Below are 18,498 nucleotides of genomic sequence, written 5' to 3' on the forward strand. Positions count from 1 at the left end.
AATGTACTGAAGTATTTACTGCATTATTTATTAATTTAAAGAGATGAACTAAATGACATAGAAGCTAGCTAATGTTTGGGTATTTCACTGATGGTCCTGTCTATTGACCGCAGGCCAGGTGTGCCCAGTGGGGTACCAGAACAAAAGATTGAATTGATGGCGAGCTGAGACCAGCCTGGACCCGGAACCAGCCTGGACCCAGAACCAGAACTGATTCACTGAACTTTACAAACCTACAAATCCTTCAACATGAGTCGCCTGCGGTATGGTAGGGGCTGATTCAGCCGTCCAATCCCACCCAAAAGACACCACAGACTTTGCAGACTCTCAAATCAGTCACAGCGCTATCTTTTGGACAATACAAAAACTCTGTTGCTTGCTCTTTCATGGACACTTTATTGCTATTTCATTGAGATGTGCAAATGTTATTTAATATGTGTGTGCACTTCCTACACTGGATGTTTTATCCTGAATCTCGTGTTGAACTTTGATTGCAATTTATACAACCATAGATTGTGAACCTTTCAGTATTTCAGTATATGAAACCATTGAACATCTGCAGATTGTACATTTTGTAAATATTGGATTAATTGTATGTTGGTAAACCTTCACTGTAAATATATAAGGCACAGCCACACTTTGATTCACTTGTTTGTATTATTGCTTACACGCGAGTCAAACCTACCTTCTGATCTAGCCCAGTGGCATAATTATTGATACACATGCTACCTGTGGGTTGTGCTTTGTGTTTGTTTTATGATGCTGAATCAAAAGTAAATATTTAATTCAACTCCAACTTCTGGATGGTAGAGATGTGATTTGTTAACGTGAAAATAACTTTCACATTCTTGGATTAATACATTTTTATTATGTACTGAATCACCTGTGAATTCTGTTTATCGACAAATGGCAATAAACCCTATTCTGATTCTTTGATTCTATTCAGGGCCTTTTGTAATCCAAGTATTTCCATTTTAATATAGTAACTTCTAATTCTGATTCAAGTCCAGTTACCATCAATAACAACACTCCTCTTGAGTCTTTAGTGACAGCTGTAGGGGGAAGGTGGTGTCAGTGTGACAGGGGGAGGGCTTATCTCAATGAGATGCAAATGAGCCCCCCTGTGACTCTGGGTTCACTCAGGTGAGAATCTTTAGAGGCAGTTTTCTCAGTGAATGGGTTTGAGAGTTGTATACATTCAAATGACCACAACTTACTCAAATATTATCAGATTATTATCATCTACATGAGTGAGACATCATTGGATAGCTTTGAATTCACACTTTCAGAATCTGTGAATAACTCAAAATGTCTCCGGGTAGACATGTACGTGCTTTATCCACGGTCAGACACAAATGTAACTGAATTGAATTGAAAAGAGATGAAATTGTGAAGGACCAAGGGCTCTGCAGCGAAATTCATGGCCTGGGGTAATGTGGTGGGGGGCTGGGTGAAATTATTTTACTAAAAAGAAATAAAATCAGATCATGCAGCCAAGTGAATGGGCAGTGAATTTCTAAATAATCAGAATTAACCCCCAGACCCATCTGGTGTGCCTATGCCCATAAAACAAATAACTTTGAGTGCCTTGAAGGTGTAAAGGTGCTATATAAATACACTGTAATAATAATAATAATAATAATAATCCATCCATTTTCTACCGCTTGTTCCCTTTTGGGGTCGCGGGTGACTGGAGCCTATCCCAGTGACTTCGGGCCTTAGGCGGGGTACATCCTGGACAGTGGCCAACTTGTCGCAGGGTCAACACAGAGACATAGACATTACAGACAGCCATTCACTCTCACATTCATTCACTAGGGCCAATTTAGAGTTACCAATTTTTACCTAACACAAAACAATAATAATAATATTTGTTTATATTATACTGTATTTTGAGATAAATGTTTAGACATCAGAAATGTTTGTTCCGGCCAAAATAAGCTATAAAATGTTTTGGAACATGAGTAGCTCACGGTTGGTTTGTTCTAGTGAAAAAAACTCAAAGATGGAAAAAAAGGGTGGAGATCCCGGCACTACAGCTATCAAAAGAAAAAGGAGGTTGGGGTTTACGAGTGAGGGAAGAATGGAACGTGAGATTGACAGGTGGATCGGTGCAGCGTCTGCAGTGATGCAGTTTCCAGTCTTGGTGGGTCTGCTCTGTGCTGCAAATGAATATCAAATGCTGTTTTTTATCCTGATGAACATGTTTTGCTGTTGGTTTATTAACCTTAACTCTGAGTTTTTGGGACATGATTCTTGAGCTTCTCAAGCAGAGCTATGCCTGTGATTTGGAGGGTAAAGTCAATGGGCTCCTAATGCAGAAATCCAGAGTTCAAAATCTGCAGCTGACACATTTGATTTTTGTTTTATCCCAGCGACGCACTGCACTCATCCAACATCCAAAGGTATAAAAGCAGATGGCTTGTCTCAGACAGGTTCTCTGCCATAAATATAAGGTAGTCGCAGCTTTTTATGGAAAAAATATATTATATTGATAATATATTTTGTTTCTGATGTTTTCCTCTCTAAATATGTAAATTGAATTCCTGTGTTAAAATTCCAAATGTTTATAAAGGCATGAAGAAATTGTGGGCCTGTGCTTTCTTAAAATGCCCAATTAAACTTGGAATTTGGGTAAATAAAACAATTGTTGAGATAATAGTGCAAAAAGGCTAAACAAAAAATGCATTAAATGAAAGTTTGCCGCTTTCAATGTGTCTGTACCGTCAGAAAAAAAACTGCTTTTTTAAAAACTTTACTTAATTTTAATATAGTATTATAATGTTTTGATGCTTTGTGTAATACATACCAATTAAAATGACTTAATGTAACGAGCATATATTATAGAGCTATTTAAAATTAAATCATGCACTGTTTTCAGCTTTAGCACAACATCAAATAATCTGCAAATTGACATGCTGAATGTGTGCGGTTTGTAAAAGCATGCTTCATTCACAGTTGGCCTCGCACAATCAGAGTAAACTTGCCTGGATCGAGCCGCCTGTGACACAGATGCACACACCACATGACCTGCAGCGCCTGAAGCCATCGCGGCTCTGATGTAATTGGCACAAGTGACAGACAGCACACAAACGCCACACACAGGGCTGAATCTGGGCCAGTGAAATCCATCCAGGCCTCTGACATGTAAGTGTGTTCTCCAGCTTCAGAGAGCGGATGTTCACTTTGAAGGAAGTGGAAGTGAAAAAGGTTGTATTTGAACGCATGGTGTAATTACATATTTTTACTGTAAACCAAAATGCTCTAAACAGCCTATTAATAGAAACAAGTCTATTTGTATTTGCATTTATATTTTATTCAAAAATGTTGAACAGATTATTTGCTGCTGGCCCCGCCTTTTCAGTGGCATTTCACTGTAACATGCAGTTGATTTTCATTTACTATACTTAATTTTGGGGAAAAAGGCTCTGAAATATATTTTTAAATCTTATGTGCATAAACCGGTATCTAAACTTTATAAGAAATAAGTAATGCTGCATTTATGTTGTACTTGGGTGCTCAAGTTTCTGAAATTAGAAGTCAGGGTTCTGACTTGTTCACATTATGCGTACGTTATTCTGAGAAAGTCTGGATGATGTCACCAAATCTGCTGCTCTTATAATATGGACAACTGACAATAAACAGTAACACTAACAGTAACTCCAAATTATTTGTGAATAAAGTTGTGTAACATTTTCACGTGTTGCCAAGGGCTACATAAACACAGCAGAGCAGTTGAAAGGTGAAAACATTTTTTTTTTACTCAGCACAAATACAAGAAAATTCAGAATTATTCCTGTATGAAGTATTAATTATATACGTACATCCCTGAGAAAAAGTTATGAGGGAACCCTAACTACATTTACATCAGTCAAAAACTTTCATAACCGGAATATTTGCAATACCCCGGTAACACAAGACCATGTAAACACCAAAAAGCCCTGCGTTACCACTTTTCTAACCTGAATATCTGGTCATGTATACGCCGATCGGGATAGCCCCATTAAATTAATTTCAGAATCAGAATAAAGTTTATTGCCATTTATCAATGAACAGGATTCACGGATATAGGAACTTGTCCTGGCGTTTCGGTGCAACACAAACATAACACTGAACAATAAATACAAAAACAATGGACAATAAATAACTACCGGGTATTAAAAATGGGTAAGTAGAGTTAAAAATAGACATATGTACACAAAATAAAATATGTGGTGTAATAAAAGTGGACAGTGCAGTGAGTGCAAAGTGCTTAGGAAGTGTTCGAGAGTACAACGGCAGAGGGAAAGAAACTGTTCCTATGACGGGAGGTTCCGGTCCGGATGGACCATAGCCTCCTGCCTGAGGGTAGCAGCTCAAATAGTCCGTGTACCAGGTGAGAAGGGTCGGCTGTGATTCAACCTGCACGTCCCAGAGTCCTGCAGACGTACAGGTCCTGCAGAGATGGAATGTTGCGGCCGATCACTTTCTCAGCGGAAAGCACAATGCGCTGTAGTCTCTGGTTGTGGCTCCAGCGTACCACACGGTGATGGAGGAGGTGAGGATGGACTTGATGATGGCCGTGTAGAACTGCACCATCATCTCCACTGGCAGCTTTGCTTTCTTCAGCTGCCGCAGGAAGTACATCCTCTGCTGGACCTTCCCGGTGAGGGAGTTGATGGTGAGCCCCCACTTGAGGCCCCGGGTGATGGTGATACCGAGAAAGCGGAAGGAGTCCACAGTGGAGATGGGGGAGCCCGAGATGGTGGGGCTTTACCTTTCCTGAAGTCTTTGTGCAGTTTGTGCTGTGTTCTGTGCATGTTCTTTTCACAACAAGTCTTGAACTTTTAAGTACAAGACTGAACATTGGGTTCCACAGGCGAGACTGGAACCAATCACAGAGAAGCATTGTGGTTTGTGGTCAAAACAACAACAAACATGGTGGCGCTGACGGCCGTACTTATTTCACACTTTTCCACATTTGTGCATGTTTCTGAACACTGGATTTAACACAATTTAGATTTTTTCAGTTTCTTCCGCAGGAGTAACCCTCACGCATGTAAATGGGTTATTCCGAAGGTTTCAGAAACCGGAATATTGACCATAACCAAAATATTGACTGTGTAATGGTTGAACGCTCACAAAAATATATTTTGCACAATATGTCACAAACACCCACACATACACACAGAAATTGACATAAACAACAACAGTACTTTAGTGCTTTAACCATACATTGAGGTTGCTTGGGATCCGTAATAAACATTTAGAGAGCGCTCTGCCGTGCCTCGAGTCAAACGCAGAAAATCTCGTACATCAGATGCGGTTTATTCCATGACACAGGAGAAACAGAGTTCATTGGTCATTTAGAACAAAATCCAACTTCTCTCACCACAGATATATAGTTATATCTTTCAGTTAAACATTGAGGTTCCCGCCCCATGTAACGTTTTGATATGCAATATAGTTTGTGAATGCAACAAAAGAATGTGACCAGTTCAGTATCCATTATAAGCAGATGCACATACTTTTTCCTTGTCATAATATACTGTAGATCATTTGTGACTGTAAAAAATTGTAAAATCTGGTCCATTCTTATGGATGGAAAAGCAGACCTGGGGTGTTCATTAATATTTAGTGGATAATAGAAAAGTGTGTGTGGGGGGTGAATACACGGGTAAATGAGATAACTTCATCAACCAATTAATTACACAAATTAGCTTTCTATGTTGTTAAATAACTGTCTGTATTTCGAAATACAATCTAGTCATTGGAAACATGAATAGAGCCATAGCTACAAATATAGACTTGTGTCTAAAAGATAGTTTTGTTTGTCTGTTTGTTGCAAATTTGCAGTGCTGTTGCTTCTCTTCTTTTCGAACCTGCTCAGTTACGGCAGAATCTTTATTCCTGCACAAGTTTATTTAGCGTGGCTCGAGCATGTGCAGACCTCTAAAAGAAGCTGCTGTCCGCTCTGGTTCTATAAGCTCATGTTAGAGAGTGGAGCATGAACTCTGGTAAAAGCAGAACCATGCTTCCCACACAGTACTGCCCAGTGGCCTGTAGATGCCACTAAATAACACCGTGAGTTCAGCCAAGCTTCAGCAGCAGAAGTGAGGGGAAAACGGGCTTATTTGGATATATTTTAGAACAATTAATATATTATAGTTCTGACACACAGTTCGCTAGCAAGGACCACGCCACAACAATGAAATACGAAAGAATGTTTATTGATAATAGTGATGATGGGTCGATGAGAGATCGATGAGAGAGAGAGAGATTGATGAGAGATGGCTGGTTAGAGACTCAGGATGGGGGCTCTGTCTCGGGTAATCAGCCCAGCCGATTCAGAACCCCCAAAAATGATTTAAAATGAAGGAAGTTGATCTGGATCTTGACGTATGCCTGGCTGAAAATAATGTTATGAGTGGCACGGGGAAAGAGGAGCTGGATAGCCGAGCACTCTTGAAGAGTAGCTAGATGGAATCGAAAGCAGTCCGTCCGTTACTGAGACGAGGGTTAATTCTAGTACATTTGAATAGTGTTTTAGCGTTTGTGGGTCGTTGACGGAAGTAGATGGAGAATAAGGTGCAAGTGTGATAGGATTGGACGAGCAGTCCATAGAACTGGATTTATGGTGGAGTCGCCTTGCTCCGGAGTGGAGAGCGAAATGCTTGCATGGATTTAGGAGTTGACAAGCTGCAGGTAGCAAAGAAGTCAATATGAGCGATGAATGAGGGAACTTAATTGAGCTGAATGAGATTGAGAATGAGTGGAATGAAAGATATGAGGGTAGTAGTATTGAGGAGTAGGATTAATAGAGCGGGATGAGTGATGAAGGAAGGGATGAATGAAGAGTCGAAAGAGATCGAGTGGAGAACGGACTCTGTGCGAGAAGAGGGTCGAAGGAGAGACTGTGCGAGAAGAGGGTCGAAGAAGAGACTGTTGAGAACCAGAGGGGCGTATCCCGGTGGCTCTGTGGTAGACGTCCCTGTGCCCGGTGGCTCAGAGAGGGGCTCTGGGAAATGAATACATGGATTGGGGCGAGCGTGAGGACGCTGCCGTGGGTCGGGGCGAGCGCGTGGGCGCCGCTGCTGGTGAGATTCGTGCTTGGAGTGAACATGTTGCCGGCGGGGATCTTAGCGATCGTGGCTGCTGGCGAGCGTGTGGCTGCGGGCGGGGCTCTGAGCGAGCGTGTGGCTGCTCTGGGGCCAGCATGGCTGCTCTGGGGCCAGCGTGGATGCCGTCGGGTTCTGAGTGAGCTGTAGTTGTAACTGAGCTGTAAGCTGTGACATGTGGGTTGGCTGAGGGCTGTAGCTGAGAGTAGTAGCTCAGAGCTGAAACTGTGAGCTGTAGCTGTGATTTGAGCTGTGAGCTGTAGCTGTGAGTTGAGCTGTGAGCTGTAGCTGTGAGTTGAGCTGTGAGCTGAGCAGTGAGCTGTAGCTGTGAGATGAGCTGTTGAGCTGTAACTGTGAGTTGAGTTGTTGCGCTGTAGCTGTGAGTTGAGCTGTTGAGCTGTAGCTGTGAGTTGAGCTGTGCGCTGTAGCTGTGAGTTGAGCTGTGAGCTGTAGCTGTGAGTTGAGCTGTGAGCTGAGCAGTGAGCTGTAGCTGTACTGAGTGTCTCTCTGTTGAGAGAGCAGAGACAACAAGAGATGCTGGGATTGGCCTGTGCATATATAGGCCTTCTGGGTAATAAGAACCGTGGTTAAAGAGTGGAGGTGTGGTTGCTGGGGAAGTAAGAGGTTGAGGCGTGGTCCTGCTCCCGATCCCAAGTTAGCGATTACATCTCCAACTACACAAATTTTTGATTTTATTGGCCAATCGCAATTTTTGTGAGATCTGGATAGGCTCCCGCTGATTCGTTTGCAGTCTGAACCAGTGATAAACAGGCCAATCACATGGCATTTAGTGCCCAAGGGACTGTAACCAATCACAGAGCAGCATTGTGGTTTGGGTGGAAGTCAAAAGAAGCTGAACCAAAGCAAACAAGTACTTTGGCCTATTTTAGGGAGAAATATGGACTATTTTGTTTTTCAAAAACATGCACACAATGGAGCTTTGGACATTTGTGGAAGAGAACAAAGACTGTACTTTTCTGACAACAGGAGTTAGCACAATTATTTTTTCCAATGGCTTTAGTTTCTGGAGAAACAGAAGATATAAGCTTTGATTGTTTATTACAGCTATTTTTCCAGTATCTAATCTTTGCAGTGTTTCTAATAGACAGCCAGTATTGAAATGTCCCTTTTTCCCTTTTGTTATTTTGTCTAACACGCCTCACTGAATAACTATTGATCTGTTGAGACTGAGTCAAACAGAATGTGACAACGCATTTTTTTTCATGAATACAAAAAATGCACACAATAAATTCAGAAATGGCTATATCTAGAACAGCATACTAAATGCTTATGCTAGTCATGACTAAAGTATTCCTTGCCCTGAGAGCTCAGCAATATGACAATAAACCATCCGTTACTATCTCCTAGAGTGGTAAACATTATTGATAACCAGATACTAAAACTAGAAGCAAAACTAGAAAGTAATATTGATTAAAAAAAAGAAAAAAACATTGATTTAATAGTTAAAGAATGGTCTTGATCTTTCTTTTTCTTTTAGTACAGAAATGAACCAGTTTTAGTATCATGACAACACTATCAACTCTTGAAAGCATTGCAGAAAAAATAAGCGTTCATGAATTGTGATGAAATCTGGGCGTTACTAAAATAATTATAATTGGATTGTCCACACATTATCAATGCAAAAATTGACTAAATGCAATACATTTCATATGTTCAGACACAGATATGATGCTTTTTTCCAGTACTTAGTATTGCATAAAAATGTAAGTAAATCACAATTTTGTCACATGTCACATTTTGTTCACTTAAAACAGCAACATTGATGTGAAATGGCATAGTGATAGAAACTAGTCCATTGACTTCCAGGCTTGAGAAATAGATTTTCAAAGTTAGCGGCCTAACTTTTCAAAGTTAGGGGCCCCCAAGCAATTTCAGGGGCCCACAAGCGCGCGCGGCATCGCGGCGTCATAAGAACAAGATAAATGTGTTGTTTTAAACCTGGTTATTAGCATGTAAAACAATTTAAAGTGCTTTTATCTGTTATTTGATAGGAAGAGCACAAATACTGAATCATATAAACCAGAGATCATGATCTTTAAAACTGTTTAATTCAATATAATAATGTTTCTTATATACAAAATAAATACTGTTTACAGCATTTGACACACGGAGATCTTGTGGAATATATGAAATCATGTTCTACAAAATAAACTACTAACATGTATACATTGCCCCGAAAATTAGACCGGGCATTTCCGAGAACACGTGAATGCAACACGAACGCAGCGGCCAATCAGATGCCCGCTTTCATCGATATTACATCACGGAGACCGCTCGGCCAATGAGAAGCGTGTCTGTCAAAACAAAACTTAAGCGATGAAAATGCCCCGAATATGGCCAAATTACTAGTTAAATCTTGATTTTTTTCGAGGAGGGGCACGGCGGGCCCCCTCCTATTTCAAACCGCGGGCCCGCCGGAGATTCAACTGCTTGCGGGCCCCGGGCCCCGTCTATTTCGCAGCCTGACTTCCTGTTCAAAACTGTATTACTGATAGGCTTCATCACATTGTAACAAGCAGCAGATTGTCATTTACATGTGTTGTCTACATGACATTTTAGAACTTTACATATGTCACTGGCAGACTTAATTTTTCATATAATCAGAACTATGTACAGGGATGTGGTCGGGATTAGGGGTAGGTAAAAATAGTACATTTCTGAGCACTCAAGCCTCAGTTCCAGGACAAATTAGGATTACTCGAACGTGCAGGAATCAGTCAAGATGCAACTCTCAGTGAACTAATGATGAGGAAACATGATTGTAACAAGGTTAAGTATCGCCGGGGTAATTCAAGCCCGGGTCATGAAACATGGCCGCCGTTTGGAGCCAATGGCCGTGCTCATTGGTGCTTGTGCAGTAGTGCTCTTCACCCATGTGACCATTTACCATAACATTGAAAATTACTTTTGACTGGAAGTTGAAACTTTTTTATTTTTAATAATCGTAATTAACTGCTTTTGAAGCTTTTTTTTCCTCACAGGTTTGCTACATAATAAAATACTAACAAAACATACTGACATAAAGAAGAGCAGTGAGGAGAGGGGGAGCACTTTATGTACTGCGAAAGAAGAAAAAAAAAGGATGAACCAGTGCGGGAGAAGAAAAGCCATGCACTAAGACCAGAGGGGTTTCAGAGGAGGGAGGGGGGCTTGTGACGCGCTAACTGACTGCTGCAGCACTCTCTCTCACTCCTCTCTCCCCTTCTCTTCTCTCTCTCTCCTCACTCCACGGAGATGTTCCTCTGACCACACACACGCATGCACGCACAGCAATAACAAAACACGCCGCACAAGCTGACAGGGGCAAGCATTGCGATTCCACGGGAGCCATCGTCCAAAGCGGCTGAAGGGGAACGTGATACAGTGTGTGGATTGTACCAAAAGAGAGAGTGTGGACTGGCAGCAGGTGAGCAGCGTGTTGATATGAGGAGAAGCCAATGCGGTGCAGTGTGTGTCATTGCATCGCGGTGTGGAATGGCATTTGGAATTGATTGTGAATGCTCGAGCTCTGATTATGAAAATGAAAGCACAGCGGATTGGATAATAGATCAATTAGATATTCACGGTAAGGTTCAAATGCATGGTGATTGCTGCTATGACTACGCTATGATAATAGTATTAATATCATAAAAATATACTTGGTATGAAAGAACAATTATTAGTACTTCTACTGATAATACAACCCCCCCACACTGTTGCCAGCCTAGGGTCTGAAACACGTCGAAGTGAGAGACAATCTTTGAAATGTTAAGCCAAAGCAAGAATATGTTTTTAAAAAAAAGACAAAACTCATAAGCCGAAGCATTATATATTTTAGTTTCCATGATTTGCTGTTTTAACAAAGAATATTGAAGCATCTTTAAATAAAACAATAGCGCTCGTATTGGACGACAAAAAAAATGTTTTTTGCAAGCTGGGCTGAACTTTCATAGAAATGCATTAACAAAAATCTGTTGTACATACAAAAAAGTACATTTTATAACAAATGAAGGTTGAAATATGATGACTAAATAGATAGCAAATATTTACAAATAAATTGTGGGCTTGGTGAAAATCAGAAATAGTTTATATATTTTTTCGTTTTACATTTTGATTTAAAGGACAAACATAATGCATTATTTATATAATTGTGTTATTTGCATTGGTCTTGAGTACCTCTACTTTGGAATCTCATGATTTAGAACTTTTTATTTTTATTTTCAAATTCATGTCACTGTGGCTTTTCCCACACAAGGAACTGACCTTCAGTTCTATCTACTGGATGCAGAGCGCATTACATTTGAGATAGAAACAAATGCTAGCTTGCTAATGTCCTTTGCTAATGTAGCAGTGGCGATTCCTCAGTGGCTACCCTAAAATATTGTCCTTTTAAATATTTTCAACTGGTCTGCAAAATCATGTTTATTTTCGTAAGCATGTTGCTGCTTGAAACATTTCTGTTTTTAAAGCAATTAAGTAACTCTTACGATAGAGCTGCCCTTACTTTTTTGTTTGTTTCTTTCTGTCTTTATCAAAATAAGATAGTATAATCACATTCAAAAACATTCCACATTGCCAAATATAAAAAAGAGCCAAGGTGTCCCAGGAGAGTTGTCTTCGGGTTGGCTAGGCTGGTTTTCCACCCAGACTGCAGAGGGCGACGACGGGCACTTCAAATGCACCAAAAATAATATTTAGCCACCACTGGGACTTACAAATATGTTCAATAAGATGACAATGTTTCTTAGTTCTGCTTTAAGTGCCTTGTTCGAATCTCTGTTCCTCTCCTCTTTCTCTGATGTTTCACCGCCTGACTGTGGCGGAGACCACCGGCCGTTCTCTGGGTCTACTGACCCTCTTATGTGTGTGTGTACTGTCGCTCAGCCAATCAGTGACGCAAGAAAACAAGCCACAATACAAGTTAAAATGTACCGTTGCAATCTACCATTTACAAGTATAATCCACAAGAGTCGGAAGAATAAATAATAAGCCTACAGTATTTTGTGTGTGACTATTCAAATAATATGAAAAATAAAAAAAAACTCTGAAATGAACCAGAATATCCAAACCCCCTTTTGTATATGAGTATTTATAATTTTAAACATAAACTGAATTTAAAAAATATATATAAATTGCCTACTTCTCTGGAGATCCTGAGTCACTTTTTATTTTCAAACAGTGTTTGTCAAATGGTGGACCACAACCAAAATTTTGTTTTGGGCCACCAACGATTGCAGACACAAATACCATCTCACTCTCGTGGATCTTTTAAATTATCACTATCACTAACTTAGATCTCACGTTTAGCGATCCAAATACAGATGAATGAAAAGGGGCATGAACCAGGTGTGAATTGATAATACCGGTTGTACCATTGTGATTACATTGTCTATTCAAATACAGCAGCCTGACAGAGACATAGTTCAAACACCTGGTTTACCCATTTGGAATTAGACCAGTATCAGCTTGGTAGCTTTTGTCCCAGCTGAGACCTGATTTAGTACCAGTTTAAACCTAGTTTATTCTTCTTCTTCTTCTTCTTCTTCTTTGGTGTTTTATGGTGGTTGGTGTCCAAGTGTTACATTACCACCTACTGTATTTGTACATCTTAGACTTTAGACCTTATTCTTTAGACTTTCTAGTTAATACTCTTTGGACCAGGTTTATAGTTCTAGAACAACAGTATCTGGTGCAGAACTTATTCTTTTTATTAATTCAACTGTGTTAATCCCATAGCTATAATTTATTTGTCTATTTGTTTATGTAATGCTTATTTTTAACCATTCATAAAATATTAGCAAATACAATTAGGAAATGAGCCCTGTATTACATTTTTCAACTTTCTGTTGAAAGACTTGAGTAGTTAGTCGCTATCAGTAATCAGTAAGAGTCGTAGAAGTTAGACAAATATTTCAATATTTCAACCTCCGCATCTCACATTTTAATGAACTCCAAAATAGTTTCCTGTTAATGCAAATAAAAGGTATCAAAATAAATATTGTTATGGTCAATACATAATATTGACTTATGGTTAAGTCAATATAGTAGTTAGGATTAGAATACTTTTGATTTAGGCCGTGGCTGGAGAGCCGCTGTGCGGTCAAATGGCCGCGCAGTTTCAGGGACCGCGGCATTTCCCTTATAGCCCGTTATAGCCTCATGGCTAACCCTAACCCTAACCTTAACCCTAACCTTAACCCGGCGCGGTCTAAATCGGCGCTAAAACGCGGTCAAATAGCGGCGCAGTTTCAGGAGCCGCGGCGGCACAAAAATAACATGGCAGTTTCGGCCGCGCGCTGCAGCACTGCAGACACTCCCTTTGATTTAATGCTGAATTTAGCTTCTTAAAATCTTCATTAGTTTAACTTAAGTCTAAATAAAAAAAATCTATTGAGTATCATGGTTTACATGGTGCTAACCATCAAGTTATGCACTTGTCCATTACTTTTAATCCCGTATAGGCATTTTACTCTGAAATGACATCTTTCTTGCATGAAATTACATCAAGGGCATGAACTAAAGAAAACAAACAAAGTAGAGAACTTAAAAGTTTACCTTTGAGAAAACCGATGCAGTTGAAAATCACGATATATTTTCACCTAGACATTTTAATCCATTTTTATATTTTTTGTTGTTTTTATTGAAAGATAAATTAGAAACATTTTATGTGGTATTCAGCTTAAATACCCCAGCTCTAAATCAATGTATATGTTTTAAAGGTGCCAATGTTATGAGCTCCGAGTAAATCAATATGTTTTATAACGTCTTGCTGTTGTTTTGGAAGTCGAAACCCAAAGCATTGTGGGTGTTTTTAGCAGCAACTGCAGATCAAAGTTGGTCTGAGGGAGGATGTTCCCACACATCCAACCTGTGAACACAGCACTGCGGCTCCACCTCTCTGTAGGATGAATAATCATTTTAATTATACCTTTAATACATGTTATAACATCTGAGAGAGGATTCAAACTGTCTCCTGTAGTTTTTCTGCACTTTACGACAAGGGCAGGTCACATGGTCAGGATAAGTGTTGCTCTGCTGCTCTGTATGAAGGGCCATAATGTGTGATCATATTTACAATACATAAACAGCGACGAGTTGGCCACTGTCCAAAGTCCTAAGGCCCGAAGTCACTGGGATAGGCTCCAGTCACCCGCGACCCCGAAAGGGAACAAGCGGTAGAAAATGGATGGATGGAAACAGCTAAACACCTAAAATGCCCGTATGGCTTTTAGCTTGCTTGTATTATCCTAGTGACTATTGGATATATTAATTTTCATAACACAATTTGCTCAGATAAAATAACTGGACCCACTGGATCTACCACAATAACAGAATGCAACCTCCCAAAATTTAGGACATCTTTTGTTAGAGCTGCCTTTTATTTTGAGTGCGTCAATGGAACACAATGCCAACAGTGATTATCACATGTACTGTATTTAAAACATTTGTAAGCCTAACAAACTGATGGAAAGACAAGTATGAACTTGTCTTTCCATCAGTTTGTTAGCAATGAGTGTGTAATGAGTGTGTGTGTGTGTGTGTGTGTGTCTTTCTTTGAGTGTGTGTCTCTTTGAGAAGAGGAGAATGTGTGTTTGTATGTGCAGGATGTTGTGGTTTTAAACATGTAAGTGAAGTTATTTGACTTGTCTTGTCACGGGTTCGTGTTTAGCTTCCATGAAAAAAAATGATGGCACAGTCGAAAAAATTAGAGTGGTGATTTTTATTCACACCCAGTCCCAAAAACAGTGGAAAAAATATGTACAGTGGAAAAACAAGGTATTTACAGGATCCAAAAACAAATGTACAGTAGCGACAATAACCAGGTCTCATTACCAACATGCTCTCCTCAGCTCTCTCCTCGTCTGTCCCTCGAGGAAAAACGTCATGAGAGTCAGCAGCTCCCCTCCTGCACCTTGTTCAGCATGTTGGGCTGGAGCAGCAGCGCCTGCTTCACCCTCGTCGTCTGTGGGCCAGGCTCCGTCCTCAGCTGCAAAGTCTTGCGCCATCTCCTGCTTTTGAGAGCGCAGTCCTGTACGAACAAGGTGCCCAGAGGAGGGGCTTTTAGCTGAGCTCAGAGGACTTCGAGCATCCTTGCCAGCCCTCAGCCCAGCACCAGCCATGGTCACACCGCCCTCTGAGGGATCGACTATGAGCCGGAGACTGGATTTACCGACACCAGCTCCGCAACAACGCCGCAGTTCTGCCATGCAGGATTCGTTTCATGTGAGCAGTGGTGCAAAACCTCCCAGAACTGAGGGTAGACCCTATGGGGACCCCAAGATTCCACAGTATCTGGCAGGGGAGGATATTGAGAACTTTTTACTGCGCTTTGAACGGATTGCCAGGACGTGAGCTTGGCCGGAGTGTGAGTGGGCCTGTCGCCTGGTGCCTCTACTCTCTGGCAAAGCGCTAGAGGCTTACACAGTAATGAAAGAGGAGAGGGCTCACTCATACCCGGACCTGAAGGCTGCCCTCCTGACAAAGTTTGATGTCTCACCGGAGACTTATCGTCAGCAGTTCCGGTTCATGACAATTCCACCCGGCGAGAACCCCACGGAGACCTACCACCGATTAAAGGGACTCTACCGGCGGTGGGTTCGGCGGGAGCAGCACACAAAGGAGCAGATCGGTGAGCAGATAATTTTAGAACAGCTTCTCCGAGTCTTCCCTGCAGACATCCGCACCTGGGTGAAGGAACACGAACCAACTGAGAGGTTAGCGGCAGCCAAGCTAGCGCTGCAGTATCTCAACGCGCGCCGTGGAGGCCCAGCTGCTTATGAAGGTGGTTCCGGCCGTCAGCAATCGTCGCAGCCCCGACCAGTAACCAGAACCAATCCACATGCACCGGGAGACCCTGGCCTGGCATCCAGTCATTGTGGCCCCGGAAAGGAGCTTATCTGTTTTTACTGTCAGCAGACAGGGCACAAAGCTTCTCTCTGCCCCCTCAGGAAAGCTAAACTCACTGGTGCTTGTTACACACCCTGTGCTGAAGACGGAGGCGTGGGAAGAAAGCAGCAGCGTTTCAAGGAGGTCACTATTAATGGTGAATCAGTGATTGCCCTTGTAGACTCTGGCAGCTTTTTGACTCTGGTCCGAAGGGATTTAGTGCCAACGGGCCTGGTGGATTATAGCCGGCAGGAAGACATTTGTTGTGTGCATGGGGATAGACATTCCTACCCTACGGAGCTTACTTTGGTGGTGGATGAGCAACCTTATTTGCTGACCGTGGGGGTAGTGGAAAGGTTGCCTGTAGCTGCCATCTTGGGGTGGGACCTACCGGTGCTTCTGGATGTACTGATGGAAGAAGGGGCCAAAGACTGTCCGGTTACAAGAGGATTGTCAGGTGCGGTGATTACTCGTGCCCAGGCCAGAGCAGGGGTGACACCCACTCCAGAAAAGGAGCCGGATCCTGAACCTTTCTCAACGCTGGACAGTAGCCTGTTTGAGGAAGGCACAAAAGGTCGTAGGAAGTCTCGGCGCCAGCGGCGTTTTGAAAAAGGGCTGAAAAGCAGGGAACCAGACTGTAAGGAGGAGTTGACAAATGACACGTGGGAGGTATCAAAAGACATTAGGGTTTTGCAGAGGGAGGATGAATCTTTAAAACCAGTGTTTGTCAAAGTGGTTGTGGGGCCGAATATGACCAAGGGGGACAAAGACTGCTATAATCTGGAGAATGATGTATTGTATGCAGTGGGTGACTGTGTCAAGCGCCTCGTGGTCCCTATGTCTTGTCGAAAGATGATCCTGCACCTGGCACACACTTTGCCTTGGGCTGGTCATCTTGGTCGTAACAAGACTTATTAACGAATAGCTGCCCAGTTTTACTGGCCTTCCATGTACACAGATGTGCAAAATTACTGCAAAACTTGCCCCACTTGTCAGAAAACCGCATATATTCGCCAATCAGACAGGGCATACCTCCAACCGCTGCCTGTGATCTCCACCCCATTCCGGCGCGTAGCTATGGACATTGTTGACCCATTAGTGCGAAGTAGTGGGGGCCACCAGTACATTCTGGTACTCTGTGACTATGCTACACGGTCCCCCGAGGCTTTTCCCTTGTGTACCGTCACTGCCCCTGCTGTGCTGCGTTGTCTTGTGCAGTTGTTTTCCAGAGTTGGCGTTCCGGACGAGATTGTGACCGACCAGGGGACCAACTTCACCTCCAGACTCATGCAGCACTTCCACCGGCAGCTTGGGATTACGCCAATCAAGACCACCCCGTACCATCCTCAGACGGATGGCTTGGTCGAGCGCTTCAACCAGACCCTGAAGAAGATGCTGCGGAAATTCGTGGCTGATATCGGAAGAGACTGGGACAAGTGGTTGCCCTACCTGCTCTTCGCCTACAGGGAGGTTCCGCAAGCATCGACTGGTTTCTCCCCGTTCGAGCTGCTGTATGGCTGGGATGTCCAGGGGCCATTGGATCTCCTGCTAAAGACCTGGGAGGTCCCAGCTACCACCACTAGTGATCGCAGTGTGGTCTAGTTCGTGCTGGAAATGAGGGAGCGGCTCGCCAAGTACCGCGACGAAGCAGAGGTCAACCTGCGTGCGGTCCAGCAGTCCCAGAAGGCGTGGTACGACAAGCACGGCAAACATGGAGCGTTCCAGCCCGGCCAGAAAGTCCTGCTTCTCCTGCCGTCAGCTAACAGCAAGTTGCTTGCAAAGTGGCAGGGCCCATACAAAGACAAGAAAAAGGCGAAGCAGACCTACTATGTGCACCTGTTGAAGGAGTGGAAGGAGTCTCCAGTTCCTGTTCCCGTGATGTCCCTTCTAGTGACTGAGGTGGACAGTGAGGGGGAAGAGGACTCTACCTTCGCTGACCTCAGCCAGTCTGCGGAACCGGCAATCACCCATCTGTCTGCTGCCCAAGCCAGTCAGCTGAGCAACTTTTTCTAGAAAGTCTACAAACTCTTTGCGGCCAACCCGGGGAAGACCAGCCAAGTCGAACATGTCATCCGCCTTAAGGACAAAGGGCCTGTTCGCCAGCGGTCATACCAGGTGCCTCAACATATGGTAGGAGAGCTTCTGAAGGAGATGGAGGAAATGCAGCGCATGGGGGTGATCGAGCCATCGCAGTCTGAATGGTGCAGCCCGGTGGTCATCGTGGTCAAGAAGGACGGCTCTCTGCGTATCTGCATTGACTTCCGGAAGCTCAACGCGATGTCTGAGTTCGACGCCTACCCGATGCCTGGGATCGATGAACTCCTGGAGAAAATAGGCCGAGCGAGGTTCGTCACCACCCTTGATCTCTGCAAGGGCTACTGGCAAGTGCCCCTGGAAGAAGCAAGTCGCCCCTACACCGCTTTCCAGACACCCGCCGGCCTCTTCCAGTTCACGGTGATGCCCTTCGGTCTCCATGGAGCCCCAGCCACCTTCCAGAGGCTGATGGATAGTGTCC

General features: G+C 42.8%; 2 protein-coding genes across 3 annotated transcripts in view; both read left to right on the plus strand.

Moving 5' to 3' along the window:
* The first annotated feature begins 10,346 nt into the window (after positions 1 to 10,346).
* The window catches only part of dgkb (diacylglycerol kinase, beta), a 205,012-nt gene continuing 196,860 nt past the window's right edge, over positions 10,347 to 18,498 (plus strand). For both annotated transcript variants that reach the window (XM_072460154.1, XM_072460155.1), the window contains exon 1: positions 10,347 to 10,524. The gene's annotated coding sequence lies outside the window, so the exon portion shown is untranslated. The remainder of the gene's footprint in view (positions 10,525 to 18,498) is intronic.
* LOC140373991 (uncharacterized) lies at positions 15,326 to 17,585 on the plus strand. Its single transcript, XM_072460753.1, has 3 exons — positions 15,326 to 16,884; positions 17,005 to 17,114; positions 17,202 to 17,585. Exons 1-3 carry the CDS (start codon positions 15,525 to 15,527, stop codon positions 17,583 to 17,585), a joined length of 1,854 nt encoding a protein of 617 aa, XP_072316854.1. The 5' UTR covers positions 15,326 to 15,524.

The sequence above is a fragment of the Eucyclogobius newberryi genome, unplaced genomic scaffold (assembly GCF_026437365.1).
Source record: "Eucyclogobius newberryi isolate DKJ021-1_F unplaced genomic scaffold, fEucNew1.0.hap1 SCAF_3, whole genome shotgun sequence".
Lineage (NCBI taxonomy): Eukaryota > Metazoa > Chordata > Actinopteri > Gobiiformes > Gobiidae > Eucyclogobius > Eucyclogobius newberryi.